General features: G+C 43.3%; 1 protein-coding gene across 1 annotated transcript; it reads right to left on the bottom strand.

Annotated features, from left to right (window-relative positions):
• Positions 1–772: 772 nt before the first annotated feature.
• Positions 773–27,301, bottom strand: stil (STIL centriolar assembly protein). The gene is made up of 17 exons (XM_031574936.2): positions 27,260–27,301; positions 24,256–24,338; positions 24,035–24,115; positions 23,425–23,543; positions 21,370–21,560; positions 18,920–19,173; positions 18,617–18,700; positions 18,435–18,521; positions 17,247–17,397; positions 15,482–15,591; positions 15,273–15,396; positions 13,932–14,831; positions 12,895–13,060; positions 11,636–11,831; positions 11,188–11,329; positions 1,592–1,887; positions 773–1,505 (listed from the first exon to the last, which is right to left on the bottom strand). The coding sequence occupies exons 2-17, from the start codon at positions 24,336–24,338 to the stop codon at positions 815–817; spliced, it is 3,675 nt and encodes a 1,224-aa protein (XP_031430796.1). The 5' UTR covers positions 27,260–27,301; the 3' UTR covers positions 773–814.
• Between the last annotated feature and the right edge of the window lie 156 nt (positions 27,302–27,457).

Below are 27,457 nucleotides of genomic sequence, written 5' to 3' on the forward strand. Positions count from 1 at the left end.
ATAAAGTCATGTAGTCTAACCCTAGCTCTCACCAATGTGCAGAGAAAACACCAACTGATTCTGCACCGACCTTTGATAATATTATCTCCTGTAACCAATCATGACATTTTATCGTTTTATATCCACATACAGCCAGACTGTGTAATCAAATAGTGGTCTCTGCTAGAGTGCTACTGAGCCCCATGTTTATGCACTCAGCCCCCCCGCCCCGCCGCACACCCACCCACACCCACACCCACACACACACAGCCCCCCCCCCACACACACACACACACACACACACAGACACACACACACACACACAAGGTCCATGGTCTCCATGTTCTGGCCAAACAACTCTAGGTCAGCGGCAGGGTCCTGACCCCCATCATGGCACGGAGGCGGACCCAGGAGGCTGAGACGGCCCATTTCTACATCCACATCAAAAGAACACGTTGAAAAATAGCTAATATTGAAATAATCTTTATTTATAAAAACCTTGACAGATGCTGCAAACAGTGTAAAAACGATATGTAGTATTTCATGTTAACGAAGATAACAAATCAACAGTTCAACGGCACACATTTAATGGCATGGTAAAGTGGAGTAAGACTGGTGAGCACCTGGGGCCTCCTGAGGTTGAACCCAATATCCCAATAACAATCCCTACACGTCAACAATAAAATACACACAGGACAAACAGTGCATACAAAACAACAAATAAAAAGTATGTGTGCGTGTGCGCGCCTCTCTGAGTGGGTACATTTAAAAAAAAAAAAAATAATCACTTTTCTGCTGTTTCATGTCACATTTAAAAGAAATCGTTTCCTTGGCTTTAAAATAGTTTGGGGAGCTGCCTCAATCTGCTAAGGTCGAGGAAATTCCCGACAGAACCCTGTGTGTCCATGGAGCCCAGATGAGGCTGGTTCTCCAGAGCAGAGGGGGGCTTCCGAGTGTGCTCACGACTGTGCAGAAGCACCTGCACAGCGGGGTGGACGTCTCGTAAAATACGTCCTTGATTCTCCTCGAGGTGGGGGGAGTTGTGAGGTGCTGACTGGTAAGACGGCGCATTAGTGATGTTCAAGACTCTCTGGACACCGTCACTGTATCCTGAGCCCTCCATGTGTGAAGAGCAGCCCAACACAGAGTCACGATGCTCCTGTTGGTCCTCCTCGTCCTCTTCCTCGCCGTCACCCCCCTCGATCAGCCCATAGCGCTTCATGTATTTGTGTGTGGCTAAGGACATATTAGTAGGAGACAGCATGCTAAGACCTGGGCCAGTCCTCTCAGCTAAGGCCTTACTCAAGAAACCCAGAGAAGGTTGATTGGCATTGGAGGTCCGCCTGGCTTCTCTTCTCAGCGAGAGGTGAGACAGCTGGGCGTCGCTCAGGTACTTCAGGGCGATGGAGTTCGCCTCCAGGCTCAGGTCAGCACTGCACCCTGGGGTCCACATGCTGGCGCCCACGAGGTCACACACGGCCAGTCTGGGGACCACTGCGTCAGGGTTGATCCCTGCGAGGGTGCTGCTGACAGGGAGGACATGAGGATTAGTAAACACTCTCACATGGTGAAATAGCTCACAGAATGTATCTGCATACACACAAAAACAGACCTGCTGATGTTCGTGCACATGGCTTTGTCTTTGGAGGCAAAATTGACCCCCAACTTCTCTAGATGTTTCACAGTTGCACTGTACACCTGGTCCTCCTGATGGGAGGTCTGGGATTGAGACAAGGCCTTCACAGAAGGTGCTGGAGACAGAGAGCTGGGAGAAGAGGCCTCTCTGGCCTGGATTGAGACCGCAGATAGGGGACTGGCCGTCTGTCTGGAGGGTGCCGTCCTGTCTTCACATTTGGAACTGCTTGCCTCTCCTTTCAGGGTGTCCTGAAGACGACTGTTTACTTGACCCTAAATGGCAGACAAAGCGGTTCACATGAAGGTCAAATTGTACATACAGCTGGATGATTTGTTTACACGTGTCCATTAAAACACCTTTGTGCTACATTCTCATTAAGGACGTGATCAACTGCACATGAGGGATCTCCAATGGTGTTCAGTTAAATCATTATTCCTCATTGGTTGACAAGGCGTTCAGCGTTTATAGAAGCAAATTCAAACTATTTGGAGAAACTGGTCCCAACTGCCCTGCAAATCTCGAACTGCTTATTGACCACTAGATGGCGCCATTAGAGGCGTCCTCTCGTTTTGGTTTGCGTCACAGGAAGTCTTATTGACCTATAGTCATGAAACATCCTGGGCCCAACACCACAGCCTCTCCCTGCTGCAAGGCTACACATTCTCTCGTCACACTGTGGCACTTATGGTGGAAGTACTTGTGACGGACATTACAAATACTTATACAAAAACGATCTTAAAACCACAAATGCAAGGAGTTCAATGGAAAATATTACTAGAAATAGTTCTAAGAGAACACAGAACAAAAACATAAACGCTCAACAACCAACTTATTAGTCAAACGTTTGTCATCAGTGTGACTGCTCAAGCACACAGCACAGCAAGAACACTTTCATTTCTTCTTCATCTAATGTCAACATATTTCAAAACAAAACACCGCTGGCTCAAATGAACACAATATGTATGGATGTTTAACTACCATACAATTCTGATTGGATGAGCAATAAAGTTAATGTATTGCAAGGAAAGATTATCATGTTATGCTAGCCCATGGTGTGGGCTACGTATTTAATTGAAGGTGTAACATTCTATGTGTAAGAGCCAAATTCATGATTTCATGCGTTATAATAATTTAGTTTAAAAAGATTTAAAAAGGTATCTGAAGATAAATCATTTCATTAGGATTTGAAAGAATGTTTAGGTTGAACTATATCATTTAGTATTGTATTTAAAAGCTGAATAACTTGTCAGAATGTAAGCTTCCAATCAGATGACGTTACGTCAGTATAATACCTGCGTGTTGGACTTTTAGTTTAGTTTAGATTTGAGCTCAGAAATGTTGGAAGCGACATAGAGTTACAAGTTCACACGGTCAAAAAACTAAGTTTTCTAGTAAACATTTTTTATGGAAGATTTACTTGTCTCACTCGCGTGTCAATTAATAGTTTCTAAGACTGAACTCAAAATTGTGGTACAGAAGACTCAGAACAGACGGAGTGCCACTACATTTAGTCAAAAAACTAGCTTAGCCGAGTTTAACTGGATTGCCTTAACAAGTAGAAGAACGTGGCTAGGACGTGAAAAGGACTGGAAGCTAACGTTGGAACTGGTAATCCATTGAAGTACTCTACGAGAACAGGTATCGAAAACTCCTTTTTATCTTTCAGTATTAAGAAGATACGAAGATTTACGGATGAATGAAGATAATTAGTGAGATTGGAGGAAAACGAAAGTTAAACTGTAACTGCTCCATGCTGGAAATAGCAACGTGATTCACCCCTAGCAAGAGCCTACGCTGTTAGCAAGCCTATATTCAGTCAATGCAGAGTTTTTAGCGATTTTTGAGAAGCTGTTTTGCACTCGTTTATTAAGAGAAGTTCCGTGTAAGAAAATAGCTTTTGAACTGTGGCATACAGCTTGAGCATTAACTCGGCAACGTGTACGATGGCTGATGGGGAAGAACAGAGAGGTGTGGAGGATATGATGGCGCAGGGAAGATCACGTAAGCTAACTGAGAAGGCACAAGCACAATAAGGGAGTTTGAGATATTAATGCGTGATGCTGGAAACGTCCAAAATGTGCAAGATGCAATGGAAAAAGATTTTGCAGAGTTAGTAGGAGAGTTCAAAAGTCTCAACAGTGAAGTTGCAAATCTTTTAAGTGAGGATGAACGAATGTGTGACCAAGATAATTGGTTTGAAGTTAAAATGGCACCAATCAGAGAATTTATGAAAGAAACTAAAAGATGGATAGCAGCTGTGCATGAATCAACATCAGTGCTGCCAATGGAAAATGTACAGCAAAAATAATTTGATATGGTGGATAGCCTGCAAGAAGCTGTTAGACCAAATGACAGTATTTCCCAGGCAGGAGATAAAAATGCAGAGCGTGGTAGCCTATGTGGAACACAAGTAAGTCATGCAACATCCACATCACGTGTTTCGTCAACACGGGTTAGACAGGAAGCACAACATGCAGCCCTGCTAGAGCGTGCTGCAGGACTGAAGAGAAAGCAAGAGCTTGAATTTGAATCCGCTAGAATCCAAGCTGAAAAAGAGTTTGAAACTGCTAGAATTCAAGCTGAAAAAGAGGAATTAGAGATGAAAACGGCATTAGCTGAAAGCCAAGCAAAATTAAAGGTGCTTAAAGAATATGAAAGATCTGAAGATAGTTACAGTTACCATACGCCAGTGCAAAAGTTACATTTTGGGAATGTGAAGAAGGAAAGGGTTAGCATAAGGATACCGCAACAAGCTAACGCAAACGTTCGCATTCAACCATCAATGCTGCACTCTCAACCACCACCATCTCAGTCAGCCACAAGTCATCGGCCTAACACTCAAGTGGACAGAGGTGATGACCTACTGCCTTTGCATGACCTTTAGTACGTCATCACAGAGCTACTTGTAAAACAACAGCAGCTGTCTCAGCTACCAACAAAGGACATTCCTGTGTTCAAGGGCGATGCGCTACAGTTCAAATCTTTCATCAGAGCGTTCGAACATGCGATAGACCAGAAGACTGACAATGAACAGGATAAATTGTACTTCTTGGAACAGTATACAGCCGGTGAACCCCAAGAGCTTGTCCGCAGCTGCACTCATATGACACAAAGCAAAGGCTATCTTGAAGCAAAGCGGCTACTTCATAAGCACTATGGGGACGAACTACGGATTGCCAGCGCGTACATAGATAAAGCACTAACATGGCCACAAGTAAAGTCTGAGGATGGAAAGGCGTTGAGTGCTTATGCAATGTTCCTAATTGGATGTCTCAACACCATGATGGACATTGAATACTTAGACGAGATGGACAACCCTACCAATCTACGGACAATGGTGTCAAAACTGCCGTACAAAATGAGAGAACGTTGGCGGGCTGGAGCTTTTGATATCAAAGAGCGAAGTGGCAGAAGAGCGAAGTTTGCTGACTTGGTGAAATACATCGACCGTCAAGCTAAAATAGCATCAGATCCCCTCTTTGGTAATATACCAGACAGCCACCCATCTACAAGTGGAAAAACAGAACAGAAAGGGAGGTATCCCCCAAAGAAAGAAATACGTGGAAGCAGCTTCGCCACCAATGTTTCAGCAGAAAGCAAAGTGCCTCAAGAAATGCATGCTAAGCCAGCGATCTCAAGCAAAACCACAAGTGCCTTTGATAAGCCGTGTCTGTACTGCCAGCAGCCTCACACTCTTGCTGCATGCAGTAAAATCAAAGCTCAACCACACAAAGAACGAGTGGACTTCTTGAAGTCAAAGGGATTGTGTTTCGGATGCTTAATGCCTGGCCATCTCAGCAAATTCTGCAAAAGAAGAATTGAATGTAAAGAATGTAAGTTGAAGCATCCGGACATTCTGCACATAATCAAAGAAGGATCTGCTGTGCCTGAAAAGAAAGAAGATGCTCATGGAAGCCAAGTATCATGTGCTCAGGTTTCTGTCCAACAGGAGTCTTGTAGCCTCACAGGGGCCGGAGAAGCTGAATGTGTGCTGTCAATAGTACCGGTGAAAATTAAATCAAAGAAGAGTAACAAGTGTGTTGAAACATACGCCTTTTTAGACCCGGGAAGCACAGCAACCTTCTGTACGGAAGACCTGCAAAGAAAACTGAGTGTTAAAGGAAAACCGACACGAATACTTCTCAGCACAATGGGACAAGACAAACCTGAAGAACCAAAGCTCATGAACAGTTTAGCTATCACAGACCTTGAGGTGTGCGGATGGGAAGACACCAGCTTCATTGACCTGCCGAAGGTGTTCACACACAGAAACATACCTGTGCACACTGGAAACATACCTAAGCAGTCAGACATCCAGAAGTGGCCTTACCTTAGAGAAGTGAGTTTGCCAGAGATAAAAGCTGCCTACTTATTGGAGCCAACTGCTCGAGAGCAATGGAGCCATGGCACATTATCAACAGTCAAGATGGAGGGCCGTATGCTGTCAAGACCGCCATTGGCTGGGTGGTGAACGGACCCGTAAGAAAAGAACTAAAAGACGAAGAGAGTGAGTCACCTCATCTTTCAGTGAATAGGATCTCCGTGATGGAAATTGAGAAACTTCTGGTTGAACAGTACAACACTGATTTTCCAGAGCGAAAGTACGATGACAAAGAAGAGATGTCCCAGGAAGACAAACAGTTTTTGCAGTCTGTGCAGAAGACAACAACATTCGAGAGTGGGCATTACTGTGTTGGATTGCCACTCAGGAACGAGAAGGTCAAAATGCCCAACAATCGGTGCGTTGCTGAACAGCGCATAACCTGTCTGAGAAGAAAGCTACAGAAGAATCCTGAGTTCTTTGAGGACTACAAGAGCTTCATGCACACGATCATTGAAAAGGGCTATGCCATTCAAGTTCCACCACACCAGCTGAACCGTGACGACAACAGGGTGTTCTACATACCACACCACGGTGTTTATCACCCGAAAAAGAAAAAGCTCAGGGTGGTTTTTGACTGCACCGCCTCCTTCCAGGATCGATCTTTGAACAGTGAGTTGCTTCAAGGGCCCGACATGACCAACACATTGGTTGGTGTCCTCTTAAGATTTCGTGAGGAACCTGTGGCGTTAATGGCAGACATTGAGTCAATGTTTTATCAGGTTAAAGTGCCAAAACATGACGCAGACCTTCTACGTTTTCTTTGGTGGCCAAACGGCAAGTTGACTGAACCTGTGGAAGAATTCCGGATGGCAGTGCACCTCTTCGGAGCCACCTCTTCGCCGAGTGTTGCCTCATATGCGCTAAGAAGAACTGCTGAAGATCACAGAGACGTTGCATCCCCAGAAGCCGTTCAGACAGTCCTCCGTAACTTCTATGTGGATGACTGCTTGAAGAGCCTAGCAACAGAAGATGATGCAGTGACCTTAGCAAAAGATCTGCGGACTTTGTGTGCCAGTGGAGGCTTTACTTTGGCGAAGTGGATGAGTAATAGCAGGAAGGTGTTGCTATCAATCCCAGAGGCTCACAGAGCTAGTGAAGTGAAAGACCTGGATCTGAGACATGACGCTTTGCCAGTTGAAAGGACCCTCGGTGTCCAGTGGGACACGGAATCAGATCATTTCACTTACCGAATGAAGCTGCAAGACAAACCAATGACCAGAAGAGGCATCTTATCAGTTGTCAATTCCATCTACGACCCCCTCGGCTTTCTGGCCCCGGTCATCTTGCCAGCTAAACTACTGTTGAAAGAACTCTGTAAAGAACAACATGGGTGGGATGAAGACGTCGGTGAGAAGCATGCTGAACATTGGAGAAAGTGGATTGAAGATGTTACTCACCTCTCCAACTTTCGCGTGAACAGGTGTTTGAAGCCTTTGGATTTAGGATGCACTGCAGCAGCGCAGTTGCACCATTTTTCAGATGCCTCTGAGTACGCATATGGCACTGTGTCTTATCTGTTATTGGAGAATACAGAAGGCAAGAAACATTGTGCGTTCCTTATGGGAAAATCAAGAGTAGCCCCACTCAAGTTGATCACTATCCCAAGACTTGAGCTGACCGCAGCGGTTGTGGCAGTGAAGGTAGACAAGATGCTACAGCAAGAACTTAAGATCCCACTGCAACAATCCATCTTCTGGACAGATAGCACTACAGTGCTCAGATACATCGACAGCGAAACAGCCCGTTTCAAGACATTCGTCGCTAACAGAATTGTACTCATCAGAGAAGCAACCAAGCCGTCACAATGGAAGCATGTTAGGACGACAGAGAATCCTGCAGATCAAGCCAGCAGAGGCCTGAAGGCAAAGAACTTGGTCCAAGGGGGAACCTGGATCAACGGGCCAAACTTTTTGTTGAACAGTGAAAGTGACTGGCCAGAGCAGCCAGACAGAAAAGAAGAAAGCCTTCCAAACGATCCGGAAGTCAAGAACAAAGTCACTGTCAACGCAATCAAGGTCAAAGAAGATATGGAACCATTGAACGAACTGATAAACTACTACTCAGATTGGCATAAATTGAAAAGATCAGTAGCCTGGATTTTGAAAGTAAAGGAAACTCTCTGGAAGCTGAAGGAAGAAAGAAAAGAGTTATTACAAACAATCCATCAAACTGAAAAGGACCCTGAAAAGCAAAAGTCAAAATTAGAACAACACATGAAGAAATACAAAAGAACAATAGGAAATAAATCACTTACCTTGGATGATTTAGTTGCTGCGGAATCAGAGATAATTCCGATGCAGCCAGAGACAGCAGTTCAGAGAAGAGGTCAAAACCTTGCAGAAGGGCAGACAGCTCAGCCGCAGCAGTCAGTTGTTCAAACTGGACCCCATTCTCCAAGACGACACTTTAAGGGTTGGTGGAAGACTCAACAAGTCTGCCATGCCAGAAAATGCTAAACATCCAGTGATTCTGTCTAAGCATAGCAGAGTCGCCACACTGATTTTAAGAGACATACACCAAAGAACAGGACACTGTGGACGCAGTTATGTCTTGGCACAGCTTAGACGCAAGTACTGGATCCCACAGGCCAATTCTGCAATCCGAAAGATAATCAGCAAATGTACAACATGCCGCAGGATCAATGGAAAGGTTGGAGAGCAGAAGATGGCAAGCTTGCCTGAAGATCGCCTCTTGCCAGACAAACCTCCTTTCACAAACACCGGTGTTGATTTCTTTGGACCGTTTGATGTCAGACGGGGCCGGGGTACGGTCAAGAGATACGGCGTGATGTTCACTTGTCTCACACTCAGAGCGGTGCACATCGAAGTTGCAGATAGCCTTGACACTGACTCTTGCATTAATGCAATTCGACGTTTCATAAGCAGAAGAGGCCAAGTTACCATCATGAGGTCGGATAATGGCACTAATTTTGTGTCCGCTGAAAGAGAACTGAGAGAAGCCATCCAACAGCTGGATAACATCAAGATTGAAAGAGTCCTGCAACCAAAAGGGATAAAGTGGATATTCAACAGCCCAGCAGCCTCTCACCAAGGTGGGGTTTGGGAAAGACAAATCCGGACAGTGCGAAGGATCCTTAATTCCTTATTGAAAGAACAGACAGTGAATGATGATTGCCTACACACAATAATGTGTGAAGTGGAAAGTATCATAAATGGCAGGCCGCTCACAAGCGTCTCAGATGATGTGAACGACGTTGAGCCTCTGACACCGAACCACTTGTTGTTGCTGAAATGTCAACCTAGCATGCCTCCAGGCATATTCAGCAAAGATGACACATACACAAGAAGAAGATGGAAACAAGTCCAATATCTCGCGGATTTATTCTGGACCAGATGGACACGTGAGTATCTTCCACTTCTACAGGAGCGCCAGAAATGGCTGAAGCCTAGAAGAAACTTCATGACCGGAGATGTCGTGCTACTAGTGGACAGTTCCTCTCCTCACAACTCCTGGCTCATGGGGAAGGTTGTGGAAACATTGCCTGACTCAAATGGAACAGTGAGAAGAGTAAAGCTAAAGACTAAAACCAGCACGCTGGAAAGGCCTGTAAACAAGCTGTGCCTATTGAAAGAGGCAATATCAGAAGACTGAAGAGAGAAGATACTAGTTTAAAAGTTTATGGACATTTGAAGTATTGTGGCTCTTGTTTATTGTTATAATGTTTAAGTTATAATTGCTTAGTCCTCCTGCCTAACCAATTAGGGGCCGGGTAATGTAAGAGCCAAATTCATGATTTCATGTGTTATAATAATTTAGTTTAAAAAGATTTAAAAAGGTATCTGAAGATAAATCATTTCATTAGGATTTGAAAGAATGTTTAGGTTGAACTATATCATTTAGTATTGTATTTAAAAGCTGAATAACTTGTCAGAATGTAAGCTTCCAATCAGATGACGTTACGTCAGTATAATACCTGCGTGTTGGACTTTTAGTTCAGATTTGAGCTCAGAAATGTTGGAAGCGACATAGTTTTTTGACCGTGTGAACTTGTAACTCTAAGTTTTCTAGTAAACATTTTTTATGGAAGATTTACTTGTCTCACTCGCGTGTCAATTAATAGTTTCTAAGACTGAACTCAAAATTGTGGTACAGAAGACTCAGAACAGACGGAGTGCCACTACACTATGCCTGTGCTGTTATTCTGTTAAAGCCAAGTGGTCAGGCTTTTGTGATATAGATATATGAATGGTGCCTATAGGTAACCGAGATAAGAATTATTTCAAAGGACTTATTTTTCCTTTAATGAGCAATAACATTATATACATAAAGAGGATCAAATTCAAACTATAAAAGTTTAGGCTTAAATCAGCATTTTAGGCTTAAATTCGTTTAGAAACAGCTCATGGTATTGAAAAGGAAACTACCTAATATTTGATTGTGTAATTTCAGTATCAACACCTACTCATAAAACATGTTGGTATAGTTGTTAAAACAGATATATTTCCACACCAACCACCATTTGTACACAAACTGCCTTATGCCTTATGTCCAACAGAGGGCAGCAGTGTCAAACCATTCATCCACAGGTTGAAGCAGCCATGTCCATGTAGCTCACATAGAGTAAGACCAATCACAATCATGCTCACATAGAGTAAGACCAATCACGGTCATGATCACATAGAGTTAGACCAATCACAGTCATGCTCACATAGAGTTAGACCAATCACAATCATGCTCACATAGAGTAAGACCAATCACAGTCATGTATCTCACATAGAGTTAGACCAATCACAGTCATGCTCACATAGAGTTAGACCAATCACAGTCATGTAGCTCACATAGAGTAAGACCAATCACGGTCCTCTGATGCTGTAGCACAATCTCACTGGTGAATATGCATCTCTAGTTCATTATCTTTTCAAGTCACTGATTAAATATTTACATCAGGATCAAATGCTCGATTGTTTGGATAAGACATTATTTCATATGAAACCTTGTAGCAAGTACAAGTCCTTGATTACAATCCAACACAATTTTTGACAAATATCAACAACCTTTCTCAAGGACAGAGGACTGCACCTTTAAGGTAGCTTTGTTATGAAATCTATACGCCTACATTTAATATTTCACAACATAACACATTTCACTGTAGAGGACAACTGTGGGTCAAACAACACAAATAAATGTGAATTTATATTTAATTAACTATTGTAGTCTCCAATCTTACCAGTAAATCTTGAAAGAACCTTTGATCAGCAGCGACACCTTTGCTGCGCGACTCATCTGTGTTAGGAGACTGGAACTGGCCACACATGCTGGCACTGTCTCCAAGCATCAGGCTCTGAGGAGAATGGGATGCACCCGGGCTCCTACAGGGGGTTACACACACACACACACACAGGACACACAGGACACACACACAGGACACACACACACACAGGACACACACACACACACATACACACACACAGGACACACACACACACAGGACACACACACACACGACACACAGCTTACTTCATTATACTGGGGAACTTATATTTCACCAGGACACTGAATAGATGGGCCGATCAATACTGCTGCAATTCCTCCAATTAGAATGGAGCAGCAACTTTTCTCCACTCAGAAATACGACAGGACATAAAACCCTGTTATGAAAGACAAGATTGGCGTACATGTGTTGTGATGTCCTGCGGTTCTGATCGTGGTCCCTAGTCTCTTCCTCGGGGTCCTTAATCCGGTTTGTGTCGGTTCCACTTCTGACCATGGGGCTGGACTGTCTGGAATGGCTGTCCGAGCTACTGCTGAGAGCTCCTGGCGTGCCATCCCTCCACCACTCGTTCTCAGTACTGTTACAGAACAGACTTGCCCCTGGAAGACAGCGTCATAGACTGGATGAGACCTACACAAAAGATCCTGTCACCCAACATCATGACACCACCATACCGAAATGATAACACAATAGTATTGTTAAAGAACAGAATTATACTGTAATTCACATGTAACTCAGTTTAGTTGTAGGAAGACTGTGCGCTTATGAACAACACTTATGATCATGGTTTTATTTAAACAAACAGGGTTTCTAAATATCAAGATTAACAATATAAATCACATTGTTGCCAAAACACAGACATATGTCTAATTTAAACAGCTGTATAACATCAGTTGCCTTGATCTATTATTTGGGATAAAATAAAATATTTATACTTGCTTATGGAGTCTTTTACATTGTTTTCAATGGGAGTTTAGTCAGCATTCAATTCAACTGTATTCATTGTGTGCATTTTACTAGCCGTACGGCCTGTGTCAAAATATTTTAGCTGCACATACATAATAACAAAAGGATTTTCCAATTCTGAATGAACCCTTTTAGGGTAATCATTTTGGACCATCTGATGGAATGTGCCACTGGAACACAGGAGTGACCGTTGCAGAACACAGGCCTTTGTGTGTCTATGTAGAATTCCATCCAAAATCACTAACTCATCTACAACATTAACAATATCTAGATCCAGATTTCAGACCAATGCAATGTTATTCTGACTTTAAAAATGGAATTCTAAATGATTCCAAACTGTTGAACTTTGTGCATTCAAAGTAATGTATGTTTCCAAATATTCTACCCAATATAGACATCATTTTGATCTAGCCAGGCATACTATTAGCCTAGGCAACACAAGAAAGCTGGATCAAGCTTAAGGCCCATATTTCGACATCATCTAAAAACTTAAACACAATCTTCTCTCTCCCCTCGCCTTATCTATTGTTCCTTTGTCTCAGTCATGTCACCGCCACAAGATCTGTCTCCACAGCAGTAACAGGACAGATGAATATCCTCATGTTGCATCACGCAAAATGACAAGCTAGAGATGCATTGAATGACTCCATGTAAATGTATGGGGATGACCAGAGGTCACTGATGACTGAAGGTTACCTGTTCCTATGGCGATGCTGACACTGTTCTTCTTCCTGGGGTCGGGGGAGGTCGGTGTTTGAGTGGTGCTCCGGTCGTCACGCTTCTCTCCTGACTGGTGCGAGGGGTCGTCAGATGGCTGAGAAGAGGCTGCTCTCTGGCTTTGAGCTTCCAGAAGTTTCTGAATCTGAGGAATGACACAAGTTAAAAGGGCTGTGGATTGGCAAGAATCTGGCCATACGATACACATCATGATGCAGAGGTTACGATTCAAATGTCATTTTAGGTTAAGCGGGCATAGTATAGAGAACACACCACCATATGCATCAAATCAGAATCAAAATAAATGCAATCAGAACATTGTTATCGAGAGGTCAGGGGTTTGAATACAACACAAAATGAACCACTGTCAGCCACACATCTTTGCACGTGAAACTATTCATTTAAAATCGATGTTTTGGAGAATCAGTACCATAAAGCATAATATTGCAATACTCAAGCCTATTGTTATTTTCTTATACCCCTATATGTAAAATAGTTATCTAGCGGAGTTATGGTCTCTTCAAATGAACTTCTAAAAGGATTATAGGAAAAGGTCTAAAGACTCAGGGTGCCTGTGCAGCTTCACTGCTGTAGTTTGACCAGAGGATGTTGTGAATGCTCCAGGTAGGCTCAGCTATCTTCCCATATGGACAACTCTGTTCTCATTTAAAAGCAGCCTAGAAGTTATACCTAGCCAAAAGAATGCAGCGCTTTTTGAAAAAAGAAAAACAAACCCAAAAAAAAAAAAAAACGGGCGTCCTTGTTTAATATTAGCGGTTCGGGTTGTGGTCAGGTTGAATTAAAAGCATTGGACAAGTTAGGGTGTCTTGTGAGTGGATCACTGATAGTCATCTAATGGTGAGGGAATATATTTCTAAAATATGGTTACAAAAATTGCATTCCTCAGACAGGTCATGATTGGTGCTGACAACGGCTCTTAAAAGACAGGCCTGTGGAAGCTGTTGGAGACTGTACATCCAGAATTAGTTAGGAAAAAATACCTAAATATTACTCACCTGCGCTTGCAGAAGTTTCAGCTGCCGGTCCTGATCCATAAGTATTCTATAGGCATCAACTGGGAGCATGTTCACCTGACCGTTATCAGGAAAAGCCAGGCGGCCACCCTGGCTCTGGCCACCCTGGCTCTGGCCACCCTGGCTCTGGCCACCCTGGCTCTGGCTCTCAGGTTGCACTGGATGGCTCTGGTGGCTGTTACTGTGTGCACTATGCTGCAAACAGCCCAGATGTGTAGGTGAACCATACATGGGACCCTGAGGGGGAGTCTGCTGAGGTGGTGACCGGCAACAGTTCCTGAGAGGAGTCGATTCTGTAGCATAGGAAGCTTTGACTGGGTTAGTAGGCGTCATCTGATGCAACAGGCCTGAGGGTAGGGGTGTCTCTGACCAGGGCTGGGGCTGGGGCTGGTAAGACGGAGAAAATTCAGTGTCGTGGTGGCGGCAGCTACAAGGCTTACTGACAGACTTCAGGGGGGTGCTGGGGAACGTGCACAACTGTGGCAGAAGAGGAGTTGAGGTAGTGCCAGAGAATCTACTGCAGGGTGACTGCAGGTGTACCACAGGGTGCTGCTGCCTAAACGGCTCAAAAGAGCCACCGGGCAAACCACCCGTCTTAGGTGGTGAGGACACCGAAGACAACGCTGATGGTGGTGAACATCCAGTTGACCCTTCATGACCTTTACTTGACATGGTTGTGGTGACAGTTCTGTTAACTGGGGGGGAAGCACTGCGCCGGTTCTGCCCGCGGGCGTTGAGCCCTGTCTGGGTTCTGGGGGACCCAGCGTTCTCCTTGTGCTGTAGGGTGGGAAGGGAGGGGAGGTGGGGCGTGGCATCAGGAGCCACAAAGCTGCCATCCATCACCAAAGACAGCTCTGGTACCGTGGGCCGCATCTGTCTCACCTGAAACACATGCAAGTTTATTACACGACCCGTCTGCTTCATTTAACACATGTGAGTTTATTACACGACCCGTATGCTTCCCTGTGAACAACACTTGATTTAACACACGACCCGTCTGCTTTCCTGTGAACAACACTTGATTTAACACATGCAAGTTTATTACACGACCCGTATGCTTCCCTGTGAACAACACTTGATTTAAGCCCCCATTAAATCTGTGAAGTAATTTATTTATTTTTTTCGTTTTATTTTGGGGCTTTTCTTGGCATTTGTTCATATTTTGGTGGACAGAGAAACGTTGCACACATTGAGTTTTTCTCTGAAACATGAATAATATGACATAGCCACAGTAGGTTCAGATGTTGGTAATCCAATATATGGATAGGTTTCTAGTCCTCCCTGGCCAATCAAACAACCCTGCTAAGCGCCACATGTACAGACCTGTTCCCCAGCTGGGTGGGGGTTTGGGGATGGTCTGGGAGAAAGATCCTCCTCCATCCCTGAGTCATGGTCAAATGATGGCCTGTTTTGAGGAGTGGCCGCCATTGTCGTTCCACTGAGGCGCCTGAAAAGTTAAGAAAACAGAACATATAAGAGAAAAAAAACACCATCATATATCATTTCTTTCTGAATCATCCCAAAGTGTGTACCTGCTGGAGGCCGTGCGAGACATCACTTCTTTATAGAGCTGGGTGTCCTGGGGTTCACCTCCAGCCTGGAGCTCAAAGGACAAGGGCTTCTTCTCATTGGGCTCCACATGCTACGCAGCAGGAACAAAACCAATCCACATATCAGACGTTTGGAACAAAACCAATCCACATATCAGACGTTTGGAACAAAACCAATCCACATATCAGACGTTTGGAATCTAAGCCTTTTCCCATGAGTCCGTTTCTGGTGTGGGGGGGGAAGAGGCTGTTTACACCTGGCATTAACTCATGTCTTGGGTGATCCATCTCAAGTGGACACCTGGCATTAACTCATGTCTTGGGTGATGCATCTCAAGTGGACACCTGGTATTAGAATGCGTCTCCACATGTCTCTCAAGTGTCCACGTGTGATCAGATCTCACTTGCCAGGTTTGTAGAACCTATGCTACATACATATACTCAAATAAAAATAAAACTCAAATCCTTTTTTATAATGATATGGAATACATATCTCTAGTATTTTCATACTAGATAACATAATAATTAAACCTGAAGTTTGACTAAAGAGCTAGGCAATAAGCACATTAAGGTTAGCCTAGGCTATCTACAAGGCTGGTATTGTGATTCTCTGATATTCAAGCACTCTGATTTGTTATTCTCACGAACTTGCTGATGTGCTTCTTAGCATAAACTGGCTTTTCAGTTATGGTTAGTTCATTTTAGTTTAGCATTTTTTTTCCTAACTTGCGGTCATCATCCTGCTTGTGATTTGGATTCAACATTGAAAGAGACAATGCTTGGGCCGCTAGAAAGCGCAGGAGAGAACAGCAGCAGCACCTGTTAAAGCACTGGCTTGTGAACGAGTTAGCTGCCTAGCGTCAGCTAGCAAGGAGCCGATATGTTCTATTGATCTGCATAGCGCGTGTTATCGGCCACTTCTGCTTTCTCATGTTTATGTTCACACTCGTCTCCAAACACTGAAGTGAAGAAAAAAAAATAAAAAAACGGAAGCTCCCACCCAAATAAGGCATTGAAGCTATACCTGTAAAAAGATGCTATGCACTGCTACTGTATCCTGCCACCCTTCCTATGCTTGTAGAACTCAAACTCCCCATGCACTAAGCCAGCCAACAGAACTAACCACAACAAAACGCATACAAATTCCCAATATCAATAAAACTGGACACATTGTTCCTCACCACCATATCCATCAAGTACATCTATGCATATTGACAGCTGAACTCTACCCACTCACTATGTTTCTGTGTTCCCCTCCTAGTCTAGACTATCTCCGCTGTGGGATGCTGCTGTAGCCCCTCCCCCCGATCTACTTGTAGAAATCCTCAGACTACACGCACGTACATACTGTCAGTGATTTGTATATCCAAAACTGGCCAAAATGTATTTCACTGCCCTCTATATGATATTATAAACATCTTGTACATTTCTTCTAATCTCAACTCCTAATGCATCCTTAATTAGCCTACTAAGCATAAGCGGATGGGTTGACCAGAAGGGTGTGTAACAAACTTTTTTAACTGATGGTGTGGGTCAAGCATGTTTATCATTATACATTATATTGAGTTAATCATTTCAAAATAACAGGACAGAAAAGGTGGTCTGGAAGTAGCGCTACTGTCTACTGTTATCATATGATGGCCATCAGTCAACAGGCAACCATTCCATTACAGGAAAAATAAATCAGAGATTAGGAGCATATAACTTTATAACAACGGTTAATGCACTGCCTTACACTGGAACTGACCTTGTAGAGCGTGAGGGACTCTGTACTCGTAAGCAGCAGCATGTCCAGATTGGGGTTCTTGCTGCCGGTTGGCTGGCACTGGTAGAACTCTGGCTTTCTGTGGGTTAAGGAGTACAGCACCACCAGAAAGGCCCCTTCCTCAGTCAGTACCCTGCAGAGATGGACCACATGTGAGAACAAGAGCAGTGCAGTAGTGCCTGTATCACTGTTAAGAAGCCTTCATCTCTGTGAGAACTATGATGAGAAGGCAGAAGGTTAAAAAGGTAAACTGGGGTGTAAACGAAATTACTGTATCAAATTGTATTGTACGATACAACGTCTTTGGTACATAAATAAATAAATAAATAAATAAATAGCAATAGTCTAGTCAACTTAGTGTGTAACAATGCATAGCCTATGAATTATAGAACACAAATGCAGAGATACAAACTCCTCACCTTTCACCATTTTCATTTTAAAACAGATCACTTACGTGAATAGTGTAAATTGAACGATATTGAAATGGAATTCATGTAATACATGTTTTGCCCCTGGTAGAAATTGTGAATATCTGTTCCAAGTTTGCCAGTGACACACGCCCCTGCACTGTACCCATGTCTTCTAAATCATCGTAAATTATGTTTCCAACAGTAAATCATTAACTTTAAACCTTTTGATAGACCTTTTGGAATGAATGTACTGTATATCATTTGTAATATCCACAATTAAAATATTTATGATCAAACATGATAAAATTATGAAAGTTTCTGACAAAACTATTTGAATGGCAGGTATAAATGGAACATATACCAGCCACTGTGGCTGGTAGACCAATATGTATGTTTGCAACCCCCAGGCACATCCAAGACAGATCAGTAACATGTAAAGGGACATACATACACATATATATATAAAAAGAAAGACAACAGAATTTAGTAGTCTCAACCCTCATTTTGTCGTAGCAAAACTGTTTGAAATTGAGAGGCCCCTGTATCGAACTGAATCCTGACATTTGTTCACGCTACCCCCACCCCCCACCCATGAACAGAGGTGCAAGGACCCACACACACACACACACACACACACACACACACACACACACACACACACACACACACACACACACACACACACACACACACACACACACACACACACACACACACACACACACACACACACACACAAAACAGAGGTGAAAGGACCCACCTTTCCTGAAGGGACGAGCTGTAGAGGAACCGAAGGCACCACGCCCACACCTGAGGACTGTGGATGTGTGTGACTCCACACAACCATCTGGCACAACACAGCAAGAACAACACAAGCAATTAACAGATCTTACAAAGTCAACTAAACCCTGACCAAGAGGAACGATGTGTGGAGCAACTCACACTCCAACCAGTGGGAGGGTGTAGACCTTGGGATCGGACTCCAGAATGAGCAGCAGCTTGCGGGTTTGGTCCATGGTCAGAAATCTAAACACAGGTATGCCAGAGAGTTAATAGGTATAGATGACACATATATATACACATATATATCAAAGTGAGCCTCAAGAGAGTATGTTATGTTATGTTATGACATTAGTATGGTGATGTGGTATGATGACGTGGGCATTTCGAGGAACTATACCATCCAGACACAAAGACTGACATAAATACATGAAAGAGATCCACTGGCCTGTGTGCCATCCTTACCCTCTCTTCTGGCTCAGTGTGTGTAGGGGCTGTGCCAGGCTGCTGGGGGAGCTGAGGTTGCGGGCGAGAGCGGTGGGAATGATGGGGATGGCTCTGACGGGCGTGGCCTGCAGCGCGGTGGCTGTGGTGGTGGCGGCCCAGTGCAGACTGAAGCTGAGGCTGTCGGTGTTCTCCACGCAGCGGAGCCACCCGCGCAGCAGGAGCAGCTGAGAGAGATCCACAGTCTCTTTGCTGCTACAGTTTTGCTGAAGTATCTGTGCAAGGGGAAGAGGGTCAAAAAAATCAATGAAATAATTTACATTTACATTTAGTCATTTAGCAGACGCTTTTATCCAAAGCGACGTACAATGTATACACATTTTACATTTACACTGATGGCACACTGCACATCAGGAGCAATTAGGGGTTCAGTGTCTTGCTCAAGGACACTTCGACAGGTGATCGAACTAGCAACCTTCTGATTACTAAACGACTTCTTTACCTCCTGTACCACTGTCGCCCCTTATATAATCAGAATCAGAATCAGAATAGTATTTATTGCCAAGTAGGTTTACACCTACCTGGAATTTGTTCTGATGTATAGGTGCATACAGTAAACATAAAAACATACAAACACAGTAAGTACTACACAAACACAATAAGTACTACAATACAAAAAGCAGGGCAGGAGTGCAAAAGTGGATGTGCAATGTGCAGTGTGCAATGTAGTGTGTGTTAACATAACACAGGCTTGAGGTGTGGGGGCGGGATGAGAGTCCACGTCAGGTGGCCTTGTTACTAAGGCCAACGGCAGCCGGGAAGAAGCTGGTTTTGTGGCGTGAGGTTTTGGTCCTGATGGACCGCAGCCTCCTGCCGGAGGGAAGGACCTCGAAAAGTTTGTGACCCGGGTGTGAGGGATCGGCCACAATCTTACCTGCCCGCCTCAGGGTCCTAGAGGCGAACAGGTCCTGTAGAGAGGGCAGATTGCAGCCAATCACCTTCTCAGCAGAACAGATGATACGCTGCAGTCTGCCTTTGTCATTGGCAGTGGCAGCAGCGTACCAGATGGTGATGGAGGAGGTGAGGATGGACTCGATGATGCAGGTGTAGAAGTGCACCATCATTGTCTTTGGCAGGTTAAACTTCTTCAGCTGCCGCAGAAAGTACATCCTCTGTTGAGCTCTTTTGGTGAGAGAGCTGATGTTCAGCCCCCACTTGAGGTCCTGGGAGATGATGGTGCCCAGGAAGCGGAAGGACTCTGCAGTGTCGACTGGGGAGTCACTCAGGGTGATGGGGGTGGGTGGGGCTGGGTTCCTTCTGAATGCTTTGAACTTTGTCCCCCCTTTACATGTTTATAGTGTACATGTTAAATAGAGGTTATACGTGCTGCTTTTTTCCAAGTCATTTACAGACCATGGAAACAAATTAAGGAGCAGTCATTTATATAAAGTCATTAAGATCGCTGAGGTAAGGTGGGACTGAACCATGGAGGACTTTACATTTTTTTTTATAAAATAACTTTGAAATTGACTCTTAACTTAACAGGGAGTCAATGCAATGACTAATGAGTGATGTGTTGTGTTGGATCCAGTTAAAAGCCATGCAGCTCCATTTTGAACTTGCTGAGGATGTGCTAGAGTGGACTAGCGCATTAAGGTAGTCCAGTTGGGAGTAATAAAAGCATGAAGAATCGCCTCACAAATGATGTCAGAGTAGGACACTCAGGAATAAAATGCCAAAAATAATCAACTACTGTCATCCTACAAATATTTGATTGAAAGTTTAAACATTAAGTTAAAATTGTGTAGGTGGTCATTGGAATACAGAGCACCTGTTCTTGACAAGCTGCTCCAACTGACCTCACAGCTGACTGAAAGCACACTGTTTGTTTTAGCTGGCCAACAAGATGACACCATCTCCCACTTAGCCATTGAGAGCGGCTCTATTAGATACCAGCAGATATGAAAGCCATTGAGAGCGGCTCTATTAGATACCAGCATATATGAAAGCCATTGAGAGCTGCTCTATTAAATACTAGCATATATGAAAGCCATTGAGAGCTTCTCTATTAGATACCAGCATATATGAAAGCCAGACTTAACAGCCTCTGCCAAAAAGCTTAAACTGGAGGGTCTTCCAGAGGGACAATAATCCTAAACACCCATCAGGGTCATTAGTTACATTAGCTACAAATTACATTAGTTAACGCTTTATAAACCTGTGACACTTAACATCAGTGACAACGATGACTCATAATGTCTAAATATTCTCAGCAGTGGAAAGGAGCTTGCCAAAACTTGCACAAAAAAAAATGTCTTTAACCATTTCAGCATTGTGACGCAAAGAATCATGTGTAATACTAATAATTCTTTACTATCTTTTATCCAGTGCAAATATTTACTGATTCATATTCACAGATAACATTGGTTCACCAAACACACTACCAAAATAAAATCTAACTTGCATTATACCTTAAAAGACGCACTGAGGTCATCCACATAGTTTGCAGGAACAGTGTTGGTGAAGGAGCTGCCATGCCGAGCCTCAAATAAACAGGGCACCACCACGTCACCGGGCAGAAAGGAGCTGGGCACCCTTCCTCCCGAGCCTGGCTTCTCCCTGCCAGGGTCCAGACGATCCAGAGAAAGGGTCACACCTTCATCTAGACAACCAAAAGGTCACAAACAGTTTAAAAGAAAAAAGTTTATACAGTCAAATGTGTCGTCTTTTACTGATACATAAAAAGGTACATTTGGTGCTTGTATGCCATTTTCAAAGCCCATTTTGATACGTACATTTGAAGCACAACACCAAGATGAACTAAAATGATGGACTGAATGTATAACCTGACAAAAGGAAGTAAAATCAAACTTGAGCAGTAGCATGAGACACTTCTACTGGGAGATTGAGTGGATAAAGGCTTCAGATGCTGCTCAGGAGATATGGACCTTCTAGGAGTTTGAGCGGATAAAGGCTTCAGATGCCGCTCAGGAGATATGGACCTTCTAGGAGCTTCTAGGAGTTTGAGTGGATAAAGGCTTCAGATGCTAATCATTAGATATGGACCTTCTAGGAGCTTCTAGGAGTTTGAGCGGATAAAGGCTTCAGATGCTGCTCATTAGATATGGACCTTCTAGGAGTTTGAGTGGATAAAGGCTTCAGATGCTGCTCATTAGATATGGACCTTCTAGGAGCTTGAGTGGATAAAGGCTTCAGATGCTGCTCATTAGATATGGACCTTCTGGGAGCTTCTAGGAGTTTGAGCGGATAAAGGCTTCAGATGCCGCTCAGGAGATATGGACCTTCTAGGAGCTTCTAGGAGTTTGAGTGGATAAAGGCTTCAGATGCCGCTCAGGAGATATGGACCTTCTAGGAGCTTCTAGGAGTTTGAGTGGATAAAGGCTTCAGATGCTAATCATTAGATATGGACCTTCTAGGAGTTTGAGTGGATAAAGGCTTCAGATGCTGCTCATTAGATATGGACCTTCTAGGAGCTTCTAGGAGTTTGAGTGGATAAAGGCTTCAGATGCTGCTCATTAGATATGGACCTTCTAGGAGCTTCTAGGAGTTTGAGTGGATAAAGGCTTCAGATGCTGCTCATTAGATATGGAAATTCATGGATGTGTATCCATGGATATTCATGTGCTTAGTTAACTTTTTCACATTTCTGTCAGCAAGAGTTGGTGTTAAGTTATAAAATACTTGGCCTAGTTTCATGCATGTGGCACATACCACTACTGCTGCTTTCAGTGGCAAGACCTGCTTTTCTGGTTACAGAAGTAATACTTCTTTTTAGTGGAGTATTTGTAGTTCCAAACACGCTGTTGTATGGCAAAATGTGTAAATATGGCAGTGGCATAGTGTGTACATCAAAGAGTTTTTATTTAGTGGGTGTCCACACTCTTATTTGTGTTGGTTATTATTCGTAGACATACATATATTAGATGTACAGATGTATGTGATAGACATGTATCCATTACTTTATAAAGTTTACTGCGTGTCCCAAAACATCCTATTGTTTCTCCCTGGGTGTCTGTTTCTGGGTTACGTCCAAATTCATCCAACCACTGAGGATCCACTCCATCCACTCTCAGCACATACTCCTCACTAGTTGATAAAGTGTTCCACGCCACACTGAGCTGTTGATGTCCTATCCCCTTTATCCATTAGACCTGATCAATCCATGTGGTCTCACCCTCACGGCAAATATCTGTCTAATGGAAAGGGCTGCTGAAGGACAGACATGTCTCTGCTATCAGCCTCTTCATCTACAGTCACAGCTGCCACAAGGACATCCTACCAACAGATCAGCAATGCCTCGGCCAGTAGGAGCTTTAACACATAAACACTGAAGAACATTTATGAAGAGCTTAGGTCAGTATCTGCAAGATGACGATGGACCTCATGCAGAAACATTCTATTAAATAATATATTTGTTCTTCATTTTCTGTGAAGAGAAAAAAAATAAGAAGTCAACTCCAGATTCACCAAACGTCCTACATCAGATGTTAACAAATCACACTCACCGCTGCTGTCCACGTTGAATGTCCCAAGCAAGAAGCAGGTGAACTGGGGTTTGTTGTTCTGTCTTGCATGGCGGTAAGCTAAGCGCAATGCTTTCTCTGAGAGGTGAAGTCTGGGGTTTCTGTTATATGAAAAGGCATACAATTGTATACACTACTGTTCAAAGGTTTGGAATCCACATGTTTTATTAATTCAAATAACCCAAAGTTGATCAGAAATTTACAAAATGTAAATGACTATTACAGCTGGAAGTGGCAGCTTTCTAACGGAATATAGAATATAGGCGTAAAAGGCCTGTTGGAACGGAATATAGAATAAAAGGCCTTTTTGAAAGGCCAATTGGAACCCTTTTGCAGCTAAAAACTGGCCTTATTTGGACTACTTGAGTACCTGGCACAGCAGATAATGGTCTAAAAATGGCCAGAAAGAAATAAGTTTCTACAAAGACATATCAATCGATTATTGTTCTAAGAAATTCAGGCTATTCCATGCAAGAAAATTCTTTGATAAAAAAAAAAAAACATTCTCAAGCACAAATTTGTTATTATTACAAATATTTTGAACTTTAGTGTTATTCTATATTATACACACACACACACTGAAAACACACACCTGTAATATGAAAGGTGGAGCATCACAGCCTCTCCAATAGGAGTAGAGTCCCAAGGAGCCACATTGAATTTGGGGAAGGACCTAGAAGAGCATGATTAAACACATGAACCGCCCCATTACTGTTTACATGCTCCTTACCAGAGACAGGACTTACATTAGACATTAAGAACAGAAGACTGTATTTGTGATCATGTTTACGATTACAAGAATAGTTTTCTAACCTGTCAATCTGAATGGTCTCTGGTTTGAGGACAACATCAAGAATGCGGGAAGGCAACCCTTTCAAATTCACCTTAACACTCATCTGTAAGGGTGAGAAAAGCTTTAGAGAAAGGTCTTGAACAGTTGAAGGAAAACCAGTAACAAAATAACTCGCTACAACAATCACTTCTGTTCAATAAGCTACAATGAAGTCGTGATGTCGTGTTGCGCTGTTGAGTCCTCTGACTGACCCTCTGTTGAAAGCCATCTTTCGGTTACAACTTTTGACGTTACGAAAAGGGATCTGACTGGACCATTGAAGGACATTCACAGAGTTGACCCTAGGCCACTCCGGTGTTGTCTTGGCTGTGTGTTTAGGGTCATTGCCCTGTTTAATAAAGGGGAACCTTTGACCCACTCGGAGGTCCTGAGTGCTCTGGACCAGGTTTCCATTCAGGGTATGCATGTACTTTGCTCAGTTCAGCTTTTCCTCTTTTGCTGTGCAGACAAATGGGTCTAGTTAATGAAAAGGGAGATTTTGGCTTCATTTTTATAGAACGGAAGGGCATGAAGCCATGTCATCCACCTCTATATACAGCCCATGGGTCCAGCATGTTTAGTGTGAACATGGAGTACCACAGTGAATGCATAGCCCCGCCAATGAAGCACAGAGGTGGGAGTGTGATATGGAGCACAGCGGTGGGAGTGTGATATGGAGCACAGAGGTGGGAGTGTGATATGGAGCACAGAGGTGGGAGTGTGATATGGAGCACAGCGGTGGGAGTGTGATATGAAGCAGAGGTGGGAGTGTGATATGAAGCAGAGGTGGGAGTGTGATATGGAGCACAGAAGTGGGAGTGTGATATGGAGCACAGAAGTGGGAGTGTGATATGGAGCACAGAGTGTGATCTGGAGCGCAGAGGTGGGAGTGTGATATGGAGCACAGAGTGTGATATGGAGCTCAGAGGTGGGAGTGTGATATGAAGCACAGAGGTGGGAGTGTGATATGGAGCACAGCGGTGGGAGTGTGATATGGAGCACAGAGGTGGGAGTGTGATATGGGAGTGTGATATGGAGCACAGAGGTGGGAGTGTGATATGGAGCACAGCGGTGGGAGTGGGATATGAAGCACAGAGGTGGGAGTGTGGTATGGAGTGCAGGTGAGTCCTAATGGTGTTGGGGAGATGACCACTGTCAATGGCACCATGAATGCCTGTGGATATACCACAATACTGGCTGACATGATGACCCCCAGTCTCCAGAAGCTTGGCAGAAGAGGAATACTCCAACATGATAACGTTCCAAAGCACACTGAAAAAATCATGCAAGTTTTGTAAAGAAGACAAAGGTGAGAACTATGACCTGGCCAAGTGTGTTACCTAACTTGGATCCAGTAGAACACCTTTGGGATATTTTAAAGAGGAAGGTAGAGCAACACCACCCTTCCAGCAAAGAGCCTCTCTCTGTCTCTGAAGAATGGCAGAACTGGAAATTTGTTGAAAAAATGTAATATTTTAATTTCAGTAATTAACGGTTTTCTGACTTTTGCTGCATTGGGTTCTTACTGTGGGGCTTGTATTTGTAATGTAGTAAATCAAACCTGTTAGTTTTACATATTCGCAAATTCAGTACTGTATAATTTAGAGGTAATGCAATTACTTTAAGTTGATACAGGTGATTCTATTGTATACTGTGTGTATCACTGTTGAAGTTGAAGTTGAAGTTGAAGTCAAAGCCACATGTGAGATGACACAAGCACTTTTATAATCTACAGATTCTTGAATTACCATCAACTCCTGGATTGGTTACAGTAGCCCATATTTTCATACATTAAACTGTCTTTAACTGAGGGTAAGGTCATTCAAAACTATTTGCGGACAGTTGGCCTTCATTTCATTCCACACATCCATCCATTCTCTCTTTTACATTACACCAAATCTGGTGCTGGTGCCACCATCTGAGAGACTTGTGCAATCTTAGTCTGAGGTATTTAGCATATTTTCTTAAGAAACAGTCTTGGGATCCCTTTAATGCGTATGCTCATGTCAAACAAAGCAGCTTCCTTAAGGATCTAGTGCCCTCACATCAAGGATGGGAAAATCCATCCAACCTGGTCAAAAGTGGCACCCCTCCTGTAGAAGAATCCTTTTTTACCGACTGTAAGGATAATTTACCTAAATCAGCTGCTAAGCAAAATGAAATACTGACTAGTCATCACTGACATTTTATGTTACTAGCTTTTCTGCACGGATAATCTCATAGAGCCACAGAAAACTATTAGATACACGAAATGATTTATGGTTATCAGTAAACTTTTCTGTATGAATGAATCGCCTTTTCCCGTCAAATTATTTCACAATGACAAAATAGCACATCATTTGTGTCAAATTGATACAGGCACTTACTCGTAGGGCTTGAAACAAATACATTAACATGACACAAGAGCTTTACTTATTCATTGTCCATAGTAACTCACTCTAGATGCTAATTTCGAATAGTTTATAAACAAATCACATGAGAGGGCCATCTAAGTAGCCACGTTAGAGTAGGTGGGACGGGGTTGCATGTTTGAGTTCAGATTGTGTTAGATAAACAAACGGTAACGTTACATCTGTTTCCATGACAAAAGCTTGTTAAATTGGCATATTTCCGAACAGCTAAATAATCAGCAAAACCATCACGCACACAAACACTGACGTTAAATGTATAACAACGATAGCTAACCTTGGCCTGAATTATTTTGCTGCTCCCAACGTAAACAGTTCAGCAGCTGGCACATTCATACAATAGTGATGATGGGAAGGATGAATCTGATTATCGAAACTTTAAGGTGACATTAACAACCATTTCATCGCTCCTTATAGCGTTACCTTAAAGTTAACTCAAGGAGTGGTGAAATGGTTGTTAATGTCATCATCTTTACGCTCCTACGTCCAATTATCTGTTCTTGGCTAACGTTAGTTAGCTATACAGAGCGATAGCGATAACGATAACGTTCACTTTAGTTTTTAAAGTTGAACTAACCTCTTCACCCTGTTTGGCTAATGTAACCACTTCGTCCAGACACAGAACCGTATCATCCACATTTGTCCCTCTTGTACATCCAGCAGAAACATTCAACCAACAGCAGAAATATTACTTGTTTGTTCTTCACTGCGACAAAACCGAATATAAATTCATTTGTGGCGCTGTTTCCAGGTTCTTATGGCGGGGCAAGAATGT

This window comes from Clupea harengus, chromosome 10, assembly GCF_900700415.2.
Source record: "Clupea harengus chromosome 10, Ch_v2.0.2, whole genome shotgun sequence".
NCBI lineage: Eukaryota > Metazoa > Chordata > Actinopteri > Clupeiformes > Clupeidae > Clupea > Clupea harengus.

Coding starts and splice junctions, on each gene's coding strand:
- stil (XM_031574936.2), bottom strand. CDS start 24,338: ATGAGTGTTAAGGTGAATTTGAAAGGGTTGCCTTCCCGCATTCTTGAT. Junction 24,116..24,255: donor GAGACCATTCAGATTGACAG/GTTAGAAAACTA, acceptor ATGCTCTTCTAG/GTCCTTCCCCAAATTCAATG. Junction 18,522..18,616: donor ACCCTCCCACTGGTTGGAGT/GTGAGTTGCTCC, acceptor GTGTTGTGCCAG/ATGGTTGTGTGGAGTCACAC.